The sequence below is a fragment of the Branchiostoma lanceolatum genome, chromosome 12, assembly GCF_035083965.1.
Source record: "Branchiostoma lanceolatum isolate klBraLanc5 chromosome 12, klBraLanc5.hap2, whole genome shotgun sequence".
Lineage (NCBI taxonomy): Eukaryota > Metazoa > Chordata > Leptocardii > Amphioxiformes > Branchiostomatidae > Branchiostoma > Branchiostoma lanceolatum.
In genome coordinates this window covers 1,444,854-1,468,619 of record NC_089733.1, presented here as the reverse complement: position 1 = coordinate 1,468,619, position 23,766 = coordinate 1,444,854, and the positions used below count along the sequence as shown (strand labels likewise).

Genomic DNA, 23,766 nt, shown 5'->3' with positions numbered 1-23,766 from the left:
CCATGAACTATTCTGATTATGCAAATGACTTTCAAATTTACAAAATCTACCCTTGGTTATGTACACTACCTTACACAAATCGCATTATTGGCAGTCCAATCATTTACCACTTAGACCCCGTTCACACTCATTTTTTTCAATCGCGATTGAAGTACAATCGTGATTGTTCGATCCGATCGCGATTGAACGCAAAGAAACTTTTGCGTTCACACTGCTTTTCGCCAAGTGGATTAAAGTACGCCGTGATCCGATCACGATTGAAGCACGATTGAGGCACGCTTATTATTTGAGGTCATAGGTTGAGGTCAACGGTTCGGCGTCGCTTGCTACAAAATGGCGGGAGTCCACCAACTTTTGGAGAATGTTCTGTAGCCGTGGAAGGGAAGGCAATCGGCGGGCTATGATCTCGAGAAGGTGTGAACGACGGCTTTTGTATATTAGCCTAGCTGTAATACAGGTGAACGCGGCAAGAGCTGTAGACAGGACAATCTGGGAGCGAGAACGAAGCGACGATTGGTGATTCCCAATCCCGGAACAAGCCGAAAAACACGCCGATCGCGATGGAATGAATTGTAGTTGCGTTCACACTCAAAATTTGATAGGATTGGATTGGATCTGATCGCGATTGATCCTCCCCAAACTACCTCCGGAGGTGGATCAGAAACAATCGCGATTGGATCGAGCGTTCACACTGAAAAAATCAATCGCGATCGGATCGATTCAATCGCGATTATACTTCAATCGCGATTGAAAAAAAATGAGTGTGAACGGGGTCTTAGATGCATCATGGCGCTTTTTCAGTAATTATGCAAATTTGGAATTTATTTGCATAATTGGTATATGTCGATGTTCCATCCGCCATAAACTACACATGTTACATATATTTGAGTCCTATAATGTACATCTCTGTTTAAGCTACTACCTGCATACTAAATATGATGGAAATCCATTGTTCCTTTGTTCAGTTATTCTCCTTGGAAGATTTGACCAAAACACCCCTGCAGTTCCAGAGTAAGATGCTAGGGGGCCCAAACCTACACCACTTCTCCCTTATATCATATGCTATCTGCCACCAAAAAATCAAGACCATAGCAAGTCATGCTCAAAAGTTACAAAAAACGGAAGTTCTGCTGCAGTACCAAGGTCATATACCAGGGGCCCAAAATCAATGTTGACCTTCGTCTTCCCATCACCTACCAATATACCAAATATCATCACAAGCCATCCAGAGGTACTTGAGTTATGCTGAATACAAAAATCCGGAAACTCAAACACACAGACACACACACACAGATAAACCCCAAACTCTATCTCCATTTTTCAAGGAGATAATAATTCAATCTGACAAATATTCAAATAAACCATCTTTGTACACAATATACATGTACACAACATACTTCTGTTTTATCTCTATATAGCCTTTTTTATGACCAAGAAGATAACAAGATTCAAATGTTTCTCTGACAAATTTTGCCGCTTCATCCTGACTGTCCATCACAATTAACAATTCAACCAATGATAGCATGGCAATTATCGTTTGACCAATGAGATAGTGGCCGCTGTCTGTCAAATATTTGCAGATTTCATTTCAAATTTGTATTCTTAGGTGGGTGGGGCTTTGGGATCAGCCTGTTACCTTCTTCTGTTTATCTTAATATATAAACAAGTCTTATATCATCTTATGATACGTTATATCAAGTGCATGATTGTATGACCATGACGTACTTGCCGGCAGACAGCAGGTTCATGGCGATGGCAGATCCCACCACCTCCTGGATGTCGCTGCCGATGATGGCGATCTCCATCATGATCCACAGGGCCAGGCGAGGGCCGCGCGGATACTTCTGTCGACACACCTGCGCCAGGTGCAGGCCTGCAATGTCATACAACACAGTTAAGGGATGCAGATGTAAGACAGAAGGAATCTCCACTGGACTTGGGTGTGTAAGATTAATGCATACTATGTCTGACTCAGTGGTAAATCATTGGGATTTTATATGTAGAACACATCAATTGGATGAAAATACATGTGAAAATGGTGTGTTCCCTCCGGCTTACACATATGAAAACAGCAGTTGCACTCATGTTGGATAAGGAATCACGGAATTGGAAGATTGTGCCTGCTCTTAACAGATTACAAAACATCCATATATGAATGCTGGAGATTATGACAAACAAGATTCAAAGATCTCATGCATCTGTAAAATACTTTCAGTTTTTGTGAAATATTTTCTAGTTTTCTTCATCATTGACAATCTCTGTGGACTCTCACTGAAGGCAACAGACATGCTTACAACAATCAATTGAAGCTAGGAAACAAGACCTATTCTGGGACCTTTGACCTAATTTCCTGTCAGTGTCAGTGATGCGCCTAGCATGTAGAAACCAGCCACTCTACTGCATTCAAATACTCACGTTGATCGCATTTGTGTTAAATCCAGCCAACGCTTGTTCTTCCTGAGAAAACTCAAACACTTTCATGTCGCCATTGAAGACCTTGTCGTTGTTTACACCACCTACGTGCGCCCGATCGTCGAATATGCTGCTCCCGTATGGCATCCCGGCCTGACAACGTCCCAGTCTAACAAAATCGAGAGAATCCAGCGGAGAGCTGTGCAAATCATCCAGGGATCTAACTACACCAGCTATGCCGAGGCCTGCCCACAGCTCGGCCTATCCCCTCTCCACCGGCGGCGTGAGAACCTGACTCTCTTTTAACATCGAATCAATACCGTCACCTCCTGCCGCCTAACAGACAGAGTATCAGTGGCAGACAGACTCGCTCCTCAAAAAACCTGGACTTGTTGTACTGAAGAACTGAACGATACAGGAATAGTGCTGTTCCCTATATGACACGTATGATAAATCACTGATCGTGCAATCAACATCTTTACCTGGACAATATTGCTCCGATTTCTACTAGATTTTAAATGCCTTTTAACTTGCTATACCTGACCTCTCAATTTGTAAGCTGAATTCGATTGCTGATTTTAAATGTATATAGTCCTTATTCCCAATGTTGTCCTAAGTACAAAGTAGTGTTGAAACATTTTAATTGAATTTTGCTGTCCTATAAATTGTAATGCCCAAACTCCAGTTCAGCCAATGGGCTGCCATTGTTTGTGACATGTGTGAATGTGAATTGATGAATAAAACCATTACTACAAATAACTTTGGACTTTAACTAGCAAACAAAAAAACAAACAGACACACTGAAAACAAATCCTCCAGACACAGAGGTGATGATTTTGGCAAGTCTAAGTTTTCTGTCTCCCCTGCACCTACCAGTGACGCATCCCAGCCTGGCAGCCAGAAGTTGCAGTATGAGTCCCATGACTGTAGACCACATCAGCACCCAGAGCAGCTGGCAAAGAGCACAAACACCTCTCATTAGATTCAATCAAATAGCAAGCAACCAGACATGACAGACTTTACCCCCTCAGACAGATCATACACTGCATAATCATGCACTATGGAAACACACTGTGTCATACACACACAGTAGTACTAGTAATTCAAATGTTTATCTATGGAACTTACAGTGCATACGGGCAATGGGGGCTTGGTGTTAAATACTTGTTAAAACTGTTGTTTCTGGATTCTATGTTTTGATTTTGGGGTACCACATGTATCTTGCTGTAACCTGCCACGCATCTCTTTGTTTCAATCTGTTTCTTTTGTTTTTGAAAAACTGAATAAAGAAAGAGCTCAGAGGTTGTACCTTGTATTTTGCGACTGCTCCTGCAGTCAGATCAGACTCAATGTTTCCTGGGTCGAGGTAAGCGATACTCATCAGCCAACCAGGACCGGTGAAAGCCCAGAGCTTCCTAAAACTGAACCCCTGTGTGGGAGACAAGACAGCCGGTTAACTGCGGCAAATAACCGGAGGCTAAGACCCCGTTCACACGCATTTTTTTCAATCGCGATTGAAGTATAATCGCGATTGAATCGATCCGATCGCAATTGATTTTTTCAGTGTGAACGCTCCCGATCGCGATTGGATCAATCCGATCGCGATTGTTTTGTATCCACCTCCGGAGGTAGTTTGGGGAGGATCAATCCAATCCAATCCTATCAAATTTTGAGTGTGAACGCAACTACGATTTATTCCATCGCGATCGGCGGGGATTTCGGCTGGTTCCAGGGGTGGGACGTCATACATCCGGGTACGTGGGGTCATAGTTCGCATGGCGCGGGAAAACAAACCCAAGCCACACACGTCAGATCGTTCTCTCACAACAACAACAACTTTTCATCGTCAACACTGCCCAAGAAGAAGGATAAAACTCCGTCAGCAACTTCAGCTGGTGGCAGGTGGCGCGATGAGGAGACCAGGGTCCTCATCGCAATCTGGGGGAGAGAAGAGGCCCAGGCCAAACTGGGGAAATGTCACCGAAAGAGGGACATTTTATACCAAATGATCGCCGATGGCATGGCAGAGCGTGCTTCAATCGTGCTTCAATCGCGATCGGATCACAGCGTACTTTAATCCACTTGGCGAAAAGCAGTGTGAACGCAAAAGTTTCATTGCGTTCAATCGCGATCGGATCGAACAATCGCGATTATACTCCAATCGCGATTGAAAAAAATGAGTGTGAACGGGGTCAAAGTGATGCTACAGGGGAGACTAAACAGTTACAATAAATGCCAGTAATGCATGTAGCCCTATGGGGAAGTGAAGAAAAAGAAGGTGTCATTATCTCAGGAATCAAAACAACAGACTACGTCATCAAGAAACCGAGGACCGGGATTAGAGAGACTGAGAGGCGAGGATGCAGCTTGATAACTGATGTTTAATAACAGACCAAGATGGGGAGACATTGTTGTCTCTAACTCGATGGTAGGAGTAACGTGTGCAAAGACCACGTGACTACTGTAACAGTGATGTCATTACAACATAACACAACATTGTGTGGCGCTACAAAAACTTACCCTCAAATACAGGTCCCCAGAAAGTGTGAAATGGAACGAAATGGAACTAAATGAACAACTAAAACAAAATACTTCAGTATCTGTATTTAAAATGCTTCCTGTTCCGGTCTACGTTCCTTATATTTGGCTATCTACTGGTATTTCATTTCATAATGTTACATATGAAACGAAATATATGTTGTTTTGTTCCTTAGTTGCCACTAATTGTTACTTTTCGGCCGGTTTTCAATGAAAACATTGTGGCGAGTTCCCTTTGTTTATCGTTTGGGTTCGGCTTCTGCCATTATCTGTAGTTTGGTGGTACTCATTGGAAAAGTGGATCCGTTATGCTTATTTCTTTCATAAATGTAGTATAATTTGGATTTTACAGTCAAACCTGCCTAGGCGACCGGCTTTTTAACGCGACCACCTGGCCATGGCGACCGCTTTTTCTCGGTCCCGAAAATTTTCCCCATAGGCACAAGCATTAAGTTGCCTGCCCAAGGCGACCACCTGTCCAACGCAACCGCCACAAATTGGGATCGCACAGAGCACAATCCCTGCCCATGGCAGTCGCCTGATTTTCAGAGCTGAATTTTCAAGCGTGTGGTGACATCGGATCATTCTGCTGTCGGATATCAAGGAAATGTTTTCAAGACTTTGAAGGACAAAAATAAGGACAAAAATATATGGAATAGCATTATGTTATAGCATCGATTCCTCCATGAAGTGTTTTAATAAAACGTTCCCCCTATAAACATTGTAAAAACAAATGTTTGTGATGTTGTTGTGCCTATCGTAATCTTATAGTCTACCGCAAGCTCAGTTCGGTTTAAACTCAACTTTCAAAACGAATACGTAGTGCATGGCGTCAAAAAGTCATATTTCACAGAAATTACTATCTATTTCTTGTATTTTCAACAAAAATGTGTCTGTCTTACTAAATTCCGCCGAAAAAACACCGGGCGAGAAATGTTGTTCCTTGGTCCCGACACCATCTTGGATTTGGCGCGGCCTGGATTTGGCGTACCGCTGACCTTTCTAAAACACGATGCTTTTGTGTATGAACATTTACGAATACTCTAGTTATTGATGAAAATTGATATTCTTAATTTCTTTTTATTTCTATGAATCTCACAAACCTTTATTGGACGCTGTGCATTCTGCTGCACTGACTTACCTTTCGATGCAGTCGCACAGAGCATGGCGGCGCGTTGCGACGAAATCCGTTTTCATCTTTAGGTGTCAGATCGAAAACTTTTCGACACTTTTATCCAGCAGTCGGCGCCCCAAAAAAGGCTGGGGCCAGCAGGTGTTTTCTAGGGATTTGTCTTTGGCCTTAAAAGTTCGATGATGTGCGTGTGTGTGTGTATTATTTAATGTAACATGTGAATGTGGGAGGGCGCTGCGAGATCATCGAGGCAACCATTGTTTTGTAGTCAAAATTATGACGAAAATTTGTACACGATGTAGCGGTATACAATTATTACAACGATAACGGAAAATGTAATTTTTGTAGGATCTTTCTGTCAATGAGAATTTAACCTGGTGGGGGTCATGCTGTCTAAATTCACATAATTTTCCATCCATTTACGTACTGTATTTGAAAACCTCGATCTGGAAACATGTGAGTGGAATCCTCTTCATGGTGACCACCTGTCCATCGCGACCGTTTTTGCTCGGTCCGCCGGGTGGTCACCTTGGGCAGGTTTGACTGTATATCATTGTATATCTGTATCAATTCGTTTTGAAGGTTTTGATAATGAAATTACTCTCAGCAATTCGGTATTACAAAATAGATTTATCTAACCTAAATAACAGTGGTATCGTCCGCTGAACTCTAATGACCTTTGTTTGCATGCTGTGACGCCATCTTGGAACAATGCGGAAATTTGATTTAGATCTTTTATTCACCTGCAACAAACGTAACTTCAGCCCGGATAATTACATTTTCAAGAACTTAACACACCAGATACATGAATGGGTCTTCTTTAAAAAAGCTGCGGCCGTTATTTCGCCCAGTCCAAAGGCTCAGCAATGGGGATGTACCGCGGAACGGAGGAGTGTTAACAGCCGTGTAAAAATCAAAGACACCATTCTGGAAATACATTGCGTAAAACTACGAAATTACTTAATGGTTTCTTTATTCAAACACTTATAGGGTCCTAGTTGAGTCCACATTTTGGTGGCGCAGCGCGGAAATAAAAAGGTTGTGAACCAGGTGTGGGCTCCGAGTTACGGCCGCTGTTGTAAACAAAGGCACACTGACCACGCGCAGCACCGTGACCGTAATCGGCAGTGTTGGCGTTGCGGCCGAACTCAAAATCGCCTGACCGCGACCACGTTGGACAGGTGACCACTATAGACTAATTCTTAATGCTTATCTCATTGGGGAAAATCTAAGGGACCGACAAAAAATGACCACTATGGCCAGGTTTGACTGTATGTTGTTTAAGTTCATTCCATTTCGTTCCATTTCGCTCCATTTTGTTCCATTTTGCACTTTCTGGGGACCGTCAAATACTAACCAGTTATGTCAACTATCATCAGATTCATTCCTGACAAATTCTATTCGGCTATTCTCCAGATATAACCCCAAATCAGAGCCCTTGGATAGGTACTACATGTACAGGCTTCAGACACCCAGTTGAAGACAATCCCACTATATCAGGGGGGTGCCAAAACCCACAAGACAGACCATTTATTTTAACTAATTCAGCAAATACAGAGTCTATCCTACCACAGCCACTCCTATACTGCCCAGATTTCACAAAAAATCCCACCAAAAAGGATTTTCAATGGTTTAAACCCTGTTTTTTACTTGAGGTCTCTCACCGTGGGGTCTAGGCGTTTAGTCTCCCCGTTTGGTGGTACAGGACCAGTATATGTGTCTAGTGTGCTGATATATCGATATGTTATAACTGGTCATGAAAAAAATATGAGTATGTTGATATCATATGGGCCACAAAGGTTTGATATTGCAGTGTCGTAAGTTGAAAGTGATGATGAAATGGTATGTAGTCAATATATATGAATAGCGTCAACTTGGACCGCTAAGGACAACTCTGGGAGCTAGCATTTGGAGTGTGAACCGAGCACACTTTAATGGTAACCAAAATCAAGGAAGACAAGATGGCGGACAAAATGGCCGCCACGCAACACGAGGCAGGTGACCTATAGCGTCATGGGGTCATGACCTAGGTCAACCTATAATAACAATAATATTAATATCTATATATTGGCGTGATCTACTTTCTTCTTCAACTGTAACGAGAGAGCTTACTTCTTTTGTAACGAGAACGTTTCTGTGACTGTGAGAAAGTAACTAGTGTTATACAGAGAAATGTTTTCTGCCGTCTACTTTTTCTATGTTTCTCTTTGAACGAATAACAGTTGTCAACTGGGAACGTTCTAAATCTAACACATGTGTGACCTTATAGAAGAATGGAAATAACGTTTCTAACCACGAATGTAACTTGTCCTGCCTTCTAATTTAACAAAGTGACTAAGTCTACTACTTGGAGTTACTTGTCCTGTCTTCCATTTTAACAGAGTGACTTAAGTTTACTACTTAGTGCTTGGAGTTACTTGTCCTGCCTTCTAATTTAACAGAGTGACTTAAGTCTACTACTTAGTACTTGGAATTACTTGTCATGCCTTGTAATTTAACGGAGTGATCTACTACTTGGAGTTACTTGTCATGTCTTCTAATTTAACAGAGTGATTTAAATCTACTACTTGGAAGAATACTTACTGCATATTAATTCAACATCATATGATCATGTGAAATAAATGTCAGAGTTCTGTAAGTGTTCCATATTGGGTCATAAAGGCACAGAATAAATTTACTACTTGCAGAAAATCTCACTGTATTCGAATACAATGCCACATGGCCATGTGAAGTAACTATCAGAGTTCTGTAAATGTTCGATGTTGGGGTTATGAAAGTTCAAAGTCTTTGAGGTAAGACGGTTGTTGAGTAAGCCGGCCTGACCGCCGCGGTGATGAGGGGGGGTCGGACAGAGTTTGTTCTGGTACGGCAGGAGGGGTGGCTGGAAACTCTGATGGTGCCGGGAAGTTCTGCTGCAGGTTCTGCTCTGGTACTGCGGGTGGAGTGACAGGAATGTCTGTTGGTGCCGGGATGTTCTGGTGATGGTTTTGTTCTGGTACTGCAGGTGGAGTGGCAGGAATGTCTGGAGGTGCCACAAAGTTCTCATGTTCATCGCTGACTGCGTCATCTTCATCGGAAGCAGTCTCACTGTATGTTGGATGGCGGTGTTGGGGTGAGACCTGGCTGGGGACTAAGTAACATTCTGCAGGACGAACTTTGTAGGACCGAGATCTCAGTTGGCGGCCGATGAATTTGGAAATGTGCACAAAGTCTCTATTCACAGCGGTAACTATGTATCTGTTGCGGGCCTGGGACTTATCTCTGTCGGCATGGAGGTAGACCAAGTCACCAACAGTGATAAGGGGGGCGGGCTTGACCTTTCTCGTGGATGCTTTCGATTTGGAACTAGGTGTGTGATTGTCCAATCGACGTTGGTTCTGTTTGGCTAGGAGAGATTTGTCAGATAATGGGATTTGTTCTCCATTGAACTGATCTCTTTGGAAAAGGTATTCACGAGACCATAGGCCATTTGAACGAACTTTAGCATTAACACGTGCTGTTATCACAGCAAGTTGAGCAGGAGATACTGGTTGGCCAAGGGGGTCTACTTTGCAGAGTTCTTCTCTCATCTCCTCGATCGCCCGTTCTGCAACTGGGTTTTTGTTGATGTTTTTGAACTCCCCTATTTCGATTTGAAGGTGGTTTTCGGCTAGCCAGGTATCCTGGGTCAGGGCCTGGAATCCTGGTGCTGGATGACTGCAGGAGGACCGTCCAGAGGGCAGAGGGGTGCACATAAGGTAATGAGTCCATCACGGAGAGCGGTTGAAGTTTCGTCAGGGACGATCTGGGTGGACGTATAAGAGGTACTGCACTCTCTGACGACAAGGATGTTCTGCCACGCTCGTTTCATGACATCTGCTGCGAAGGTAGCTAGGATGGTCTGGGGAGAAGGCTGAGTCGTGAAGGTAGGAGGAACAGGGATGTGGCATTTGAGAGCAGCACATCGATCGCAAGCTGCTGTGACCTTCTGGACAACAGTATCCATGCCCAGGGCATAGAAGTATCGAGTCATAACCGCCTTGAGCTGGTGTTGAGAAGGATGTCCTAGCTTGAGATGTATAGCTGTGGTAAGGCCGTGCACTACGTTACGGGGGACTATAATCCTGTCTCTTGTCATACCAAACATGTCTCTATTGGGAACAACCAACAGGCCGTCAGTGGTAATGGTGGCCTTTGCCAGGTAAGATTTGATGTCCCGGATGTGCGTTTCTTTTTTGGATGGACGTGTGCCTTGCTGAAGGTGGGCGAAGACACGACGTAGGGAGGGGCAAGAGCTCTGGATAGTACTCCAGGCACTGCAACTGGTGTAGATTGGATTGTTGAGGTCTGTGTCAGGGCTGACAGTAGCTGTGTTAACTACCGGTTCTTTGCTCAGTGCATGTACAAAGGAACATATTTGGCAATGGCTGTCAGTACAATCCAAGGGGTGTCTGCTTGCAAAATCAGTGGAAAGATTGTATTTACCACTGATGTGTTTGACGGTAATGGGAAACTGGCTGACTGCTGCCAAGAAGGTAGAAACTCTTGGGCTATACGAGAATTCACCACGTCGTAGCTTCTCAACTGCCTCGACGCATGGTTTGGGATCAGTAAGGATGAATGCAGGCATAGTGGTTTGAATGAGGTAAGACTTGAAATGTTTCAGGGCGGAGGTTATTGCAAGGGCTTCCAGTTCACAGGGTAACCACTGACGTTGGTACTTTTTGAGTTTACAACTGAAGAATCCAGCTACCCTAGTGTTGTTGTCTCTGCGAATAAACAGCGTAGCCCCTATCCCTGTGGGTCTCACTGCTGCGTCGGTGACAAGCCAGAGTTCATCATCTGGTCTGGGAAGGACAACAGCTTGATGTGACTTAAGGCCCTGCCTAGCCTTGCGGAACACTGAGAGCTGGTCATCTGTCCACTGGATCATGTCGCTGGAGGAACGGCCTGCTACCATATCATCCAATGGACCTAGCAAGACTGACGTGCCTGGGATGACACGGGACAGGGCTTTGTAGGATCCAATGAACGATCTCAGGGCAGTCACAGATGGAGGTGGAGGGGTTGTAGACAAAGTACACAAGGTGTGGTGTGAGGCTGATATCTTGCCCTGGTCCCAGTGCCAACCAAGTATTGTTGTTTTGGCTGGGCAGATGATGGTCTTGGATGGAGACAGTCGCAGGTCACAGTTCTGTAATGCTGTCAGGACAGCACTCCAGTTGGTAAGCAGCTCTTCATAGGTGTTTCCACCGCAGTACAGGTCATCTGCTATCTTTGCAACCATTCCACGCATCAATAAATCCCCCAAAGTGCGTGACATGAGTTCCTCCAACGCTGTTTCACTACCAGGCATGCCCATGGCACTGCGACAGTTAACTCTGATTCCTTTGAATGGAGTGACAATACCGCAATACTTGCGTGAGGATGGGTGTAAGGGAATCTGGTGATAAGCGGAGGTCAAGTCAGATACTATAAGGTACTTCCAGCATGCAATTTGGCGCATGACCTGATTGACATTTGGGAGTAACGACGGCTGTGGCTTACAGTATTTGGCGACATCAGTGAATGCAGTGACCAATCGGTGACCACCTTTTGGTTTATTGACCAAGAATGAGGGGTTGAGGTATTCTACCACTGTGTCAGCAGACTCCGGCATAGAAATCACCCCATGTGTCTCAAGCTCGTCCAGCTTCTGCTGTAGTTCTACCAAGCGGTTTCTTCCATAGAGTGGGAGACGTCCTTTTCGCTGTGGGGGTTGTGCGGGACCCATGTTAACGACTGCATGGATGGGGCCGACTGCTCCATTGTAGCCTGGAAAGTCTGTATTGAAAACGTTGTCAAAGTCTTGAAGCATGGACGACATACAGTATCGTTGTGTGGAATTCAGGATATTGTCCGGGTCTAACTGGACTGAGTCAGAAAAGGGTTGGGGCTCTGGGATGTGAGCAGGCAGTGTGTCTTGTGTGGGTAACTCATTGTCTGGTAGAATGTCTTCAACCGGGACTACTGGGGTTGCATTAAACAGGTGCATGTTCTTGGTCACGTTAACTGGTGCACAGGAAACGTTGGGTACCCTAATGTAGCCAGCTATGTTCCGGTAAGTCCCCTGCCGGAATGCCTTCAAGTGTTCACAAGACAGAGAGTCTTGTCGTGGTTCCAGAGCAACATCTGGGTAAGTATCTAGCCCATCTGGTAGTTGGAGCTCCAAGTAGTCATTAGGCCATAGCGTAGTCGTTTTATCTTGCATACGGAGCAAATTGTTGGTGATGCGGTGTATACGTGGCCGGGGTGGTTTTGATGATGAAGAATAGTCGGTGGCAGAGCCGTCAGCAAGATGTATCTGGCGTGTCTTGAAGTTACTGGTGAAACCGTTAGCTTCAAGGAAGGGACTCCCTGCTATGATGAGAGAGGCTAAGTCTGAGACCACAAGAGCATCAAACCGAAGTGGGACTTTTCTTCTGTAGAACGTGGTTCTGCACTCACCCAGGACACCGGCCATTTGCCCCCCATCTGCTTGACTTGGAGTTTGCGAGGTGTTGGGATGTATGCGTAGACCCAGACGCTTTGCCTCATCTGCCCTGATCATGCTTGACTCCGCTCCAGAGTCTAGTAGAATGTTGACTGGCTGCCCATTGTGGAAGACTTCCAAATGTGGAGAGGCACGAACAGTGACCCTTGACATGAGAGCGGGCTGGTCATCGACAAAGGTTGATATTTCAGTACGAAGGACGCTAGCTATAGGTTCTTCATCATCAGAAGGATCAATATCACTGTAGTCTTCCACCTCAACAGCTCTTGTTCGTACCATGTATTTCTTGTCCTGCTCAGGTAAGTATGGGCAAACACTGAGGAAATGATCATACACTGACCTGCCTGCTTGCTTGCAAAGTGGGCATGCCCTGTTGTGACTCTGTGGTTTGGGGCGTCGGCTACGTACTTGTGGAGCTCTTGGGGATTGTTTACGGGTCTGTTCAAGACGGAGCGATCTTACATTCTCATCGTCCTGTAGCTCTGCTAACAAGGTGTCTACAGACAGGGATATTTCCGGTTTGATCGATGATAGGGTCTTATTCCTCAGCTCAGCACCATATCGCTGTTTGACTTTGGCAGGAAGTCCTGGGTGCAGCATTTGGAGCCACAGTAACACAACCATGTTCTCTAGCGAAGGAGTAACCTCCTCGTCAGAGGTTACTAGCTCCCCATGGTGGGTTATGCCGCCCGCCGTTGTTAACAGGTTGTCCTCGACTGCCGCGGTAAGGCGCTGATACAAGTCCTCCGGGCGCTCATTTGCATCTAAACAGATGTTGGCAATATCCAGAAAATACCCCCCGGTCGATTGGAATCCGAAATGGAGCCGTATTGCTTGCCAGATATCGGTAAATGAAGTACTTGCCTTGACTATTCGGTTTCGGCTGATAACCGGACAGAAGTTAGCGACCTGGCCTAGCATCAGCTCCAAACTTGCCGCCTTCTGCGCCGCCGTTCTCCGTTGCGCCTCTGGTACGGCTTCTCCATCGTTGGTGTATCCCCGGTGCTCGACTCCCGCTGTACGTTTCTGCCATGTGACGCCGTCAGCCAAGAATGGAGTGAAGCCTGGGTCCAGAGATAGTACGTAGATTTGGTTGGCCCGCCAATTTTTGAACGAGTTGATTGTTTCCTTTTTCGTTAAGCACCACTGCTTTGGTGCCCGGTTTGCTGTTGCCATCCCGGCTGTTTAAGGGCGTTTTCCAACTTCTTAGGGTAGACAGCGTTGAGACGAAATCCTGCCGATGCCACCACGTCAACTTGGACCGCTAAGGACAACTCAGGGAGCTAGCATTCGGTGTGCGAACCGAGCACACTTTAATGGTAACCAAAATCAAGGAAGACAAGATGGCGGACAAAATGGCCGCCACGCAACACGAGGCAGGTGACCTATAGCGTCATGGGGTCATGACCTAGGTCAACCTATAATAACAATAATACTAATATCTATATATTGGCGTAGAATAAATCTTCATTCCATATCATACACAAGAAAGACATAGTAAATGATTGTGACTTTTCTGCACCTAGCAGTGGTGCAGTTTTGGATCAGTGTACTCTCCAGGCAGAGCAGTGCATCCGGCTGGTTTTTGACATGTTTTTAGGTGTTTTTGTCGGGCTTTCTGTTTTGTCCCCTTTTCGTTATGTCGCCAACGCGCTTTGGACAAAAATGTCTAAACTGAACACGTGAAAAACCAGCCGGATCCACACCTCTGCTTGGAGAGCAGTGCTGTGCTCCATTTGTTTACATGACCTACTTTTGCCAGACCACCTGTTTATGGGGACACTGTCACATGTTTGAGAGTCACAAATATGAAATGCAGCGGATTTACAAAGTTTCCTTACTAATCATGCCAATTAGCTCCTGATTTGCCTATTAAATCGTTGATTATGTAAAGCACCATCTGAGCTACAGTCAAACCTGCCTAGGCGACCACCTTTTCAAAGCGACCACCTGGCCATGGTGACCGCTTTTTCTCGGTCCCGAAAATTTTTCCCATAGGCACAAGCATTAAGCTGCCTGCCCAAGGCGACCACCCGTCCAACGCGACCGCGACCGCCACGAAAGGCTTTGACTTGACTTGACTTGATAAACATTGTAAATACAAATGTTTGTGAATACTTTAATATCGATGTTGGTGTGCCCATCGTAAACTTATAGTTTACCGCAAGCTCGGTTCGGTTTAAACTCAATTTTCAAAACGATTACGCAGTGTATGGCATCAAAAAGTCAGATCTCACAGAAATTACTATCCATTCTTGTATTTTCAACAAAAATGTATCTGTGTCTTACTAAATTCCGCCGAAAAATGACTTCGCGGCGGGCAAAACATCGGGCGAAACATGTTGTTTCTTGGTCCCCGACGCCATCTTGGTTTTGGCGCGGCCCAGATTGGCGTACCGCTGACCTTTATAAAACACTACGCTTTTGTGAATGAACATTTGAAATACTCTAGTTATTTAATATTCTTATTTTCTTTTTATTTCCATGAATCTCACAAATCTTTATGTATTTTATTGGGCGCTGTGCGTTCTGCTGCACACACACTGACTTACCTTTCGATGCGGTTGCACAGAGCTTGGCGGTGTGGTGCGGCACGACGAAATCACACCGTTCCGTTTTCATCTTTAGTTGTCAGATGGAAAACTTTTTGCCCGTTTTATCCAGCGGTTGGCGCCCCAAAAAAGGCTGGGGTCAGCAGGTGTTTTCAAGGGATTTATTTTATTGTAGGCCTTAAAACGTCGATTGTATGTGCGTTGCGCTGCGAGATCATCGAGGCAAACATTGTTTTGTAGTCAAAATTGTGACGAAAATTTGCACACAATGTAACGGTATACTGTACAAATATTACAACGATAACGGAAAATTTAGTTTTTGTAGGATCTTTCTGTCTATGAGAATTGAACGTGGTGGGGTCATGCTGTCCAAAATCACATCATTTTCCATCCATCTACGTAGTACACTGTATTTGAACACCTCGACCTGGAAACATGTTGTGAGTGGAATCCTCTTCATGGCGACCACCTGTCCATCGCGACCGTTTTTGCTCGGTCCCCCGGGTGGTCGCCTTGGGCAGGTTTGACTGTATATCTACCTACCAAACATCGCGACAATTTGTCGACCCCTTTTCAAGTTATTCATGTCCGAAGGTCAAAACAAAAACACCCACTGCAGTCCCAAACAAACAAACAAACTTACACAACTTACTTCATGGACTATCTACCACACAAAAATCATGACCATAGCACTTGCAGAAAATATGCCCTCAAATTTTGAAGCTCGGCTGCAGTACCTTAGGTACCCACTAGAAGTCCCATTATCGAACTTGACCTTCTTTTCTGCAAACCCTACCCATCCACTAAATATCATGCAGAACCATCAACAGCTTCTCGAGTGATGTTGGCGACATACAAATACACTTACACACAAAGCCCACTGCAGTATCGACGGAAAATACCAGGGGAACCATTTTTGAACTTGACCTCTGTTTCCACAACTGCTACTTATCTACCAAAAATCATCAAGATCCATTAACGTTTCCATCACTTTTTTTCCCTGCATACAAACACACAAAAATGCAAAGTCCGCTGCAGTACTGTTGGGAAATGCCAGGTAAACCATTTTCGAATTCAACCTTCCTGTGCACAACCACTACACACCTACAGAAAATCATGAAGATCCATCAAAGGTTTCTCAAGTTATGCTCTTGACATACATACAGACCCACCCGGCAGCTGGCGTAACCAAAAACACAATCTTCTCGGCGAAGATAATCAAGATTTAGTATGGCTAGACAAAGTCATCACTAGTTTGTTTGTTTGTATTGCAGAAAGGTACGCTTGAGCCAAAACTGCAAATATGGTCCTCTAAATTCAAAAATTTCCATTTAGGTTGATATGTGCAACTTATTTCCAACACATCCACATCATTTATCACATTTCCAGCATTGGTAAACCATGCAAAAAGGAAGCCTCTCCTTATAACACATTTTATAGTGCACTTTAAAGAGTTGCATTCATATATGCTGTACATGTGCAGTGTAATAAGGTAGATTAGACTTACCAGAAAAATAACCAAATACAGTGACTTTATTATTCATAAGCCTACATGTAATTACTCTCTCATGTATGATAATGAAATGGTAATGATAATGATGATAACATAATAAGTTAACACTAATTACTTCCCCATGACATCATGGACTGTCTTAATAAAAGTGCCTGTGGGCACAAGAGTACCTAAGGTAAGGTACGGTCGTACAAAAGTAGCTGTTGATCAGCCATTCAACTTTGACATTTGAACTGCCAAAACCTGCAAGCATATTGTAGCCTTGCAAAACGTGCAACTGGAACAACAGACGATTAAAGGATAGTGAGGGGGTGAGCACTTACTGAGCTTGTTGTTGAGGGAATATGAACCTGCCCTGGAGCGATCTCAAAGTTGACCTGAGTGGTGTCGTCATCCCCACCACCTTCCGACACGTCCTGCAGACTAGAGCTGGAGTCAGCTGCAGGAGGACACACCTGTCCACTGTACGACAGGTCATCATTGGGGACGAGCGGTTTTCTGTCATCTGCCATTGTCTTCTATAGGCCTGAGTCTGGACAGAGGAGAACATGTGTTAACAATGGGTAAATACTTGGAAAGCGAAAAAAAGGTTTTTATCAGTTAATTTCACTAGACAAGTATACAACCTGGCACTACGGTGGCAAGGTGGTCTTGTGATTAGGATTGTTGACTTAGATCCTGTTCACACTAAAAACAATGGATCCAGATCGGATGAAACGTTTATCCCCAAAGAATTAATCCGATCGTGATCAATTTTTGCGTTCACACTGCTCTTCGCCAAGTGAATTAAAGTAAGTCGTGATTCGAGTCTGATTGAAGCACGCTGCGTTTTAAAGAAGTATACTATTTTTTGTTATAGGTCATACATGTAGGTTGATTAAAGATTTGGCATGGCTTCACTACAAAATGGCGGGAGTTCACCAATTTTTGATGATTTTGTATCTTTGGAGAAAGTTCTGTAGCCTGGAAGTGAACGTAATCGGTGGGCTATGATTGCGAGAAGGCGTGAACGACAAAGGCAATTGTATATTGGCCTAGCTGTACATGTAGTGCAGGTAATGAACACGGCAAGAGTTGTAGACAGGACAATCTGGGAGCGTGAACGAAGCGACGATTGTTGGGACTAATCTCCAAGCAGATCTCCACGGTGCCAAGGTAGCCAGAGAAGCTCCAGTCAGCCAGAGTTGTCAGGCACCGTCGGGATCTGCCTCAACTCAAACAGGGAGGAGCATGCCTATTCAATAATGGTGTCGCTGCCCCTCCTCGTGGTAATGTTAACAGCCGTACGAATGGCTGGGGTGCTAATCTTTTTATGACCGATTTCTGGGACAAACCTAGTCACCCACGCACGTCCCAGTGGGAGGTTCGCGCCTTGGTTGAGCCTGGTAAAAGTTCTCACAACAGTGTTTCTTTCACCCATGTCACTCTTCGGTGATGTTGGCATCATCAGAACCATTCTTACAAAAACATTCGTAGGGAATGTTTACTGTTTCAGGTTCAAGCCAACACTCGGATACCTTGCATGTAGTTGCAAGCGGCACGTGCCATCAGAGTTAAGCCTTATAAGCTAAATCTTTCTTTTGCGAAACAAAACCCGCGATGAAGTAATTTTTACTCTAAATATTACTTGATACTTCTAGTGCCCCAAAAGAGTTAAAGCCAGCGGTGTCCGACCGTACGCTGCTGACCCGTGACAGCCCGACCTGGCACCACCCCGCACGCCTGTGCAGACGGAGAGTAATCAACTCATAAACACAAGCACAGTTTGATTAGGTAACAATTAGATGTTAAAATGTGAAAATGAGTACCAAGCTTCCCATCTAAGAGGATCTTTACCAAAATCATGGGACGTATATAAAAGCCAGAGGTCCGGTGTTTGAGCATAGGCTCTCGGAAGGAGAGTTTGTACTATATATATACACCGAATATATACCGGGATATTGGATGATAGGCTGGGTGGATCCCGAACTTACCCGAAAGCCGACAGCGCCCGAAGGTGGGCGCCCTTCAGGCGCCAAGCGAATTCCTCGAGAATCGAGGAATGAGCGATAGGTACGAAACGTCATTTCAAACAACTTAATTTTCTGCTAATTCCTTCGACTCAGGCACTTGGCTTGGTGGTAATTCTCATGTTTGGTGTCCTATTAACCCATGGAAAACTAATCTCCAAGCAGATCTATAGGTTGCATAAAGACCGTATCAAACTGGCAGAGGAAGTACGTTTCGCAACCCAAGATCTGCTATAACTCAAACAGGGCGGAGCATTTCTATTTGATAAAGGTGCCGCTGCCCCTCCTCGTTGTAATGCTAACAGCCGTACGAACGTCCGGGCACTCCGGGGTACTAATCTTTTTATGACCGATTTCTGGGACAAGCCCAGTCACCCACGCACGTCCCAGTGGGAGGTTCGCACCTTGGTTGAGCCTTGTAAAAAGCTCTCACAATAGCAGTTTCTTTCACCCATCGGCGATGTTTGTGGCATCATGGAAAACAGTTCTTACAAAAACATTCGTAGACAATGTTTACTGTTTCAGGTTCAAGCCACTATTACTAGATATTACAAGTACCCCCGAGCCGGCGCCCGCCTGCCCGCAGCGTTTCCACCAGAGGGCCGTTTTCCTGTCCAAATTATGACGGCCTTATATCGCTTTGCTATTGTTATGTTTGCGAAGAATAGGTGCCTTTGAAAACGTTTTTCAAGACTCAATCGAAGAAAGTCATCGGGAAAAAAAAAAACAAGGAAAAAACGTAAACATGAACAAGAATTTCGCCCTCGCATTTCAGCCTGTACGCCGTGATTTGCTGCGATTCGCCATCATTTCTGGTCGTATTCGACACAAAATATATTCCTTTGATTTTTTTGCGTGCACATTCTGCGTATGTACCGTAGATAAATCATGTTTTTCGCTAGTTTAATTTTCGCGGTACAGCCCTGCCCAAGTGGACGGCCTCTCAGTCGTGGTCTGGAGGTGTCAGACCCGTGACAGCCCGGCATGGCGCCGCACGCCCGTGCGGACAGAGAGTAATAAACTCACTTACACAAGCACAGTTTGATTAGGTAACAATTAGATGTTAATAGCCTTTGTTCAGACCGACTTGTTCCAGACCTTGGATTGCATTACAAGCTCCTTCTTCCAGTTGGATACGGTCTTTGCAATCCATTGGGTCTGGTTGGAGACTAATGGAAAACACCTAGTTGATAATATACCGATGACAAAGGACAATACGAGGCATTTTGTAACGCCCGAAAATCCTTCTTTTCCCGATATGACCGTTACCAGCAGTATGGCTGCTGCCGCACGGCACCGCTGTTCACGGAACAATGATATCATGGCCAGCAGATTAGACCGGGCCAGTGCCATGCACGCAAGGGGTTTCGGCACCGCTATTAACTAAGCTATCATTATGATAAGCGTTGGAAATGCCAGGATTGTGAACATAGATATCTTATTCATCATATATTTGTCTACCAGCATTGTACATGCGTTCCTATTTGCTTCTTACGTACTCACTAGATATCGTAATTCTAGCCAGATTTACCAGCTAAAATCAGACGATAACATTCCAAACCGTCTATTAAAACGACTATGACATATCTGCAGTGTAACACATCTTTTGTTAGCATCCTGTTACTTTGTTACGTTGCCAAATGGGGACTGCAATGGACAGCAATAGGTCCTGATTGGCCCCCGAAAGTTCGAAGACCCCCCTTCTGGTAACGGAGACCAGGAGTGGTGGTTTCGTATCCCTAGATATTTTGAAGTTACATGTAGCTCCTCAGAGCGGCTGTCTCGCATAAGACGAGGGGGGGCCGTCGGGAGTATTCGCATAACTATGGGCCAGGATGTCTTGTGCAACTGCTCAGCAGGGAAGACAAACTCGCTATTGTTTGAGTCCGCGGAGCTGAGGCCTACTGCCCATGGTTTGAGGAGAGACACAACTCCAGCACATCAAAGTAACCAGCACCCAGAAAAAGAGCAGGGGTCCATCCTGGTGCGAGTGGATCAAACTTTACAGCCCTGTTTTATGAAGCTTGTACAAATACTTAATACTATACAAAACTGGTGTTTTCTGCCTACAGTCACTCCACTGGTTAACAAACAAACCTAAAAGTAAAAGGCTTTTACTTGGCCAACATTTTGGCAACTGCTAAGCTGCTTTCCTCAGGAATTACTGAACTTTTCTTCACATGACAAGGAAAAATTGAACAGTTGAAGTTAAAGCCTATATTAATATTATCATACTAAGTTACCAAACAAGGAATGCTCTATGTCTGTATCTTTATACTGGTAGCTAGCTGGTATAACTGCCCTTCGGCATAACAAACCAGCTTTGCAGGCACGTGGCGCAGCAGCAACTGGTTAATATTTCTAAATTCTACTGTGAATAAATTATACCTGACTGCTGTTCTCCAGAACTACAGAATGACTGATACACTGACTAAGCTGCCACCACTGGAGTCCTTGTACCAGGCAGTGTCAGGAGATGCCTGGCTGAGCACTTTGCCATGTCATCAGAACACAACAGTTCCTGTGTGTGCCATGTCATGGTAGTGACATACACGCCATTTCCAGTGCCAGGCTGTGGCAGTCCTCAAGGTCATTATAACTTTAGTCCTTATTGCATATTCCTGCCCAAATGGGCTAAATGCTAAGATGACCACACCTGGTCTTGGCGATGTAAAACATGCATAACAAGAGTCTTAAGACCCCAAATCTCCATGAAAATTGTTTTTATATGTGGTGTTTTTTATTTGCCCAGCTATTTGTTGTTGCTGCTGCTTGTTGTGTTTTATGTGCCATAGGTTGCTTGGGGAATTCTTATCCCAGATTCAAACCCATCAGGTGGCTGTGCCAGCTGTCATAGTATGCCTACAATGGACATATAGATTTTCCTCATTACTTATTACAAATTAAGTCCCAATTTGCATAATTTGCAGTCCAGTTTGTACATCTCTGTCCAACCTACCTGCATATGAAATAACATGAAAATCTGTCGTTCCTTTCTTCAGTTATTCTCCTTGGAAGATTTTTACAAATACGCCAGTGCAGCTCCAGTGACAGCTTGACCTTTCTCCTCCCAGCTTCTACCAACATACCAAATATCATTACAATCCATCCACACGTTCTTCAGTTATGCTGATTTTAAGCGCCCGGTGACACAAACATACACACAGGATAACACACACGCAAACGCCATGCAAAACAATATCCCCATGAAAAAGTCTTTTTTCATGGACATGATAATAAAAAGCTACATTCTAAAATTAAAAATTCTCTCTTTTTGAAACACTTGGAAACATAACTATGATACATACTTTGTCCATGATATGTTCATTCGTACATGATCAGGTATATGAAAGTTTCCTGCTTTGACATTTTTGTACATTTCTTGTCTACAATAATTCTATTGTCTTAAACAGCGATTGGCGCTCATAATGAATATGGTAGAAGATGAGTTTTTTTTCCCATAGAATCATTGTATTTTACATGTATCATAGTGATAGAAATATTCTTTTTAATCATGTGCATGTAGAACATGAATCATCCCATTTCGAATACATTCATAGTACAGAAAAAGTCATATTCCTGATTTGTTTTGATCCAGGGATATCAACTAACCATCTATAATTCCATTATTGACTTGAATTATTATTCATATACTAGATTATTGTACTCGTACCAACTTGAATACTGGTATACCTGGTGTTTGTAGGTATGTAGACTACATTTGTACTCGTTGTCACCTGTGCTTGGCCTAATCAAAAATGTACACTAATTAGGTATTCATTCTATAACTGACAATATCATATAAACTATTCTCACCAATCCCTTATATTTAGTCCTTAAAAGTTATCTATATCAATTTCCTACCAACAGAGGGTTGTGCACACAGTATTTATCCACAGCGTATTAAAAAAAAGTGCCCTAAATCTTGAACCGTATGTTAGAATTTAACGTGAAAGCCGACGAGGCACAAACTTTAGTGAATGGTAGTATAATAAACTAGAGTTCCACGAACACATTATCTTCGCCAAAGAATCAAGGCTTATTATGGAGAGTGATTGATATTTACGAGCTTATCACCCCCTGCAAATTTGATCATGCACCATACCATTTGGAAGTTATGATGGGGCGAATGAGTCCAGTCTAGATGGGGTTAAAATCATTTGGTGGTACAGGTGGTACAGACTAGTATCTGTGTAGAGTGTGCTGATACAAATGTATATGTTATATCTGGTCATGAAAAAATATGAGTATGTTGATATTATATGGGCCACAAAGGTTCGATATTGCAGTGTTGTAAGTTGAAAGTGATGATGAAATGGTACAGTCAATATATATGAATAGAATAAATCTTTATTCCATATCATACACATTGTGAAAGACATAGTACATGTACATGTGACTTTTCCGCACCTAGCAGTGGTGCAGTTTTGGTACAGTGTACTCTCCAAGCAGAGGAGTGGGTCTGGCTGGTTTTTGACGTGTTTTTGCCTTCGCCGTGAGGCAGAAGGGTATGCGTTTGGTCTGGATTTGTGGAATGATGGTGTCGTCGGTACCTCCTTGGTATAACTCTCGAAGACAAGGTCGGATGTTGGTGATTTTTGGTGGGTAAGTTTCTGTTGGGAAGACGAAGGTCAAGTTCAAAGATGGGTTTTCTGCCATGTTCCTTTGGCGCTGTAGTGGAAGTTTTGTGTTTGACAATTAGTTTGTTGGCGACAGAACTCGAGAGAGATTTACTGGATCGTGATGAAATTTAGTAGGTTGTTGGGGGTTGGGGAAAGGAAGGTCAAGTTCGAAGATTGGTCTTCTGGGGTGTTTCTACGGTACTACAGGGGGCATTTTATTATCTAAATTTTGGAGGAGGATAACTAAAGCAGGTTTTGGTGGATCTTAGTTGTTTTGGGCAGGTAGAAACGATTAATCATGATTAACATAATGAGATGCAAATCAGGTCATTCTTTCCATGATTAATAAGAAAAAGTTGAAATTCCCTTTCAATTTGCTATTATGTCTGTATATTCAGGCTAAATTGCACTGACAGGCCTGCGGGCGGGTGACCTACTTTCCCCGGGAGCGTTCCTCATAGGACGTCACTTGAGCCC

The 23,766-nt window shown here is 44.0% G+C and overlaps 1 protein-coding gene across 1 annotated transcript in view; it reads right to left on the bottom strand.

Annotated features, from left to right (window-relative positions):
- LOC136446207 (metal transporter nramp1 homolog) overlaps nt 1–23,766 on the bottom strand; it is a 44,089-nt gene that overhangs the window by 17,200 nt on the left and 3,123 nt on the right. Inside the window, exons 2-5 of the mRNA XM_066444522.1 lie at nt 16,982–17,190; nt 3,722–3,841; nt 3,286–3,364; nt 1,726–1,873 (exon numbers count right to left, since the gene is read on the bottom strand). Coding sequence (XP_066300619.1) covers nt 1,726–1,873; nt 3,286–3,364; nt 3,722–3,841; nt 16,982–17,170 — 536 coding nt within the window. The 5' untranslated portion in view covers nt 17,171–17,190. The remainder of the gene's footprint in view (nt 1–1,725; nt 1,874–3,285; nt 3,365–3,721; nt 3,842–16,981; nt 17,191–23,766) is intronic.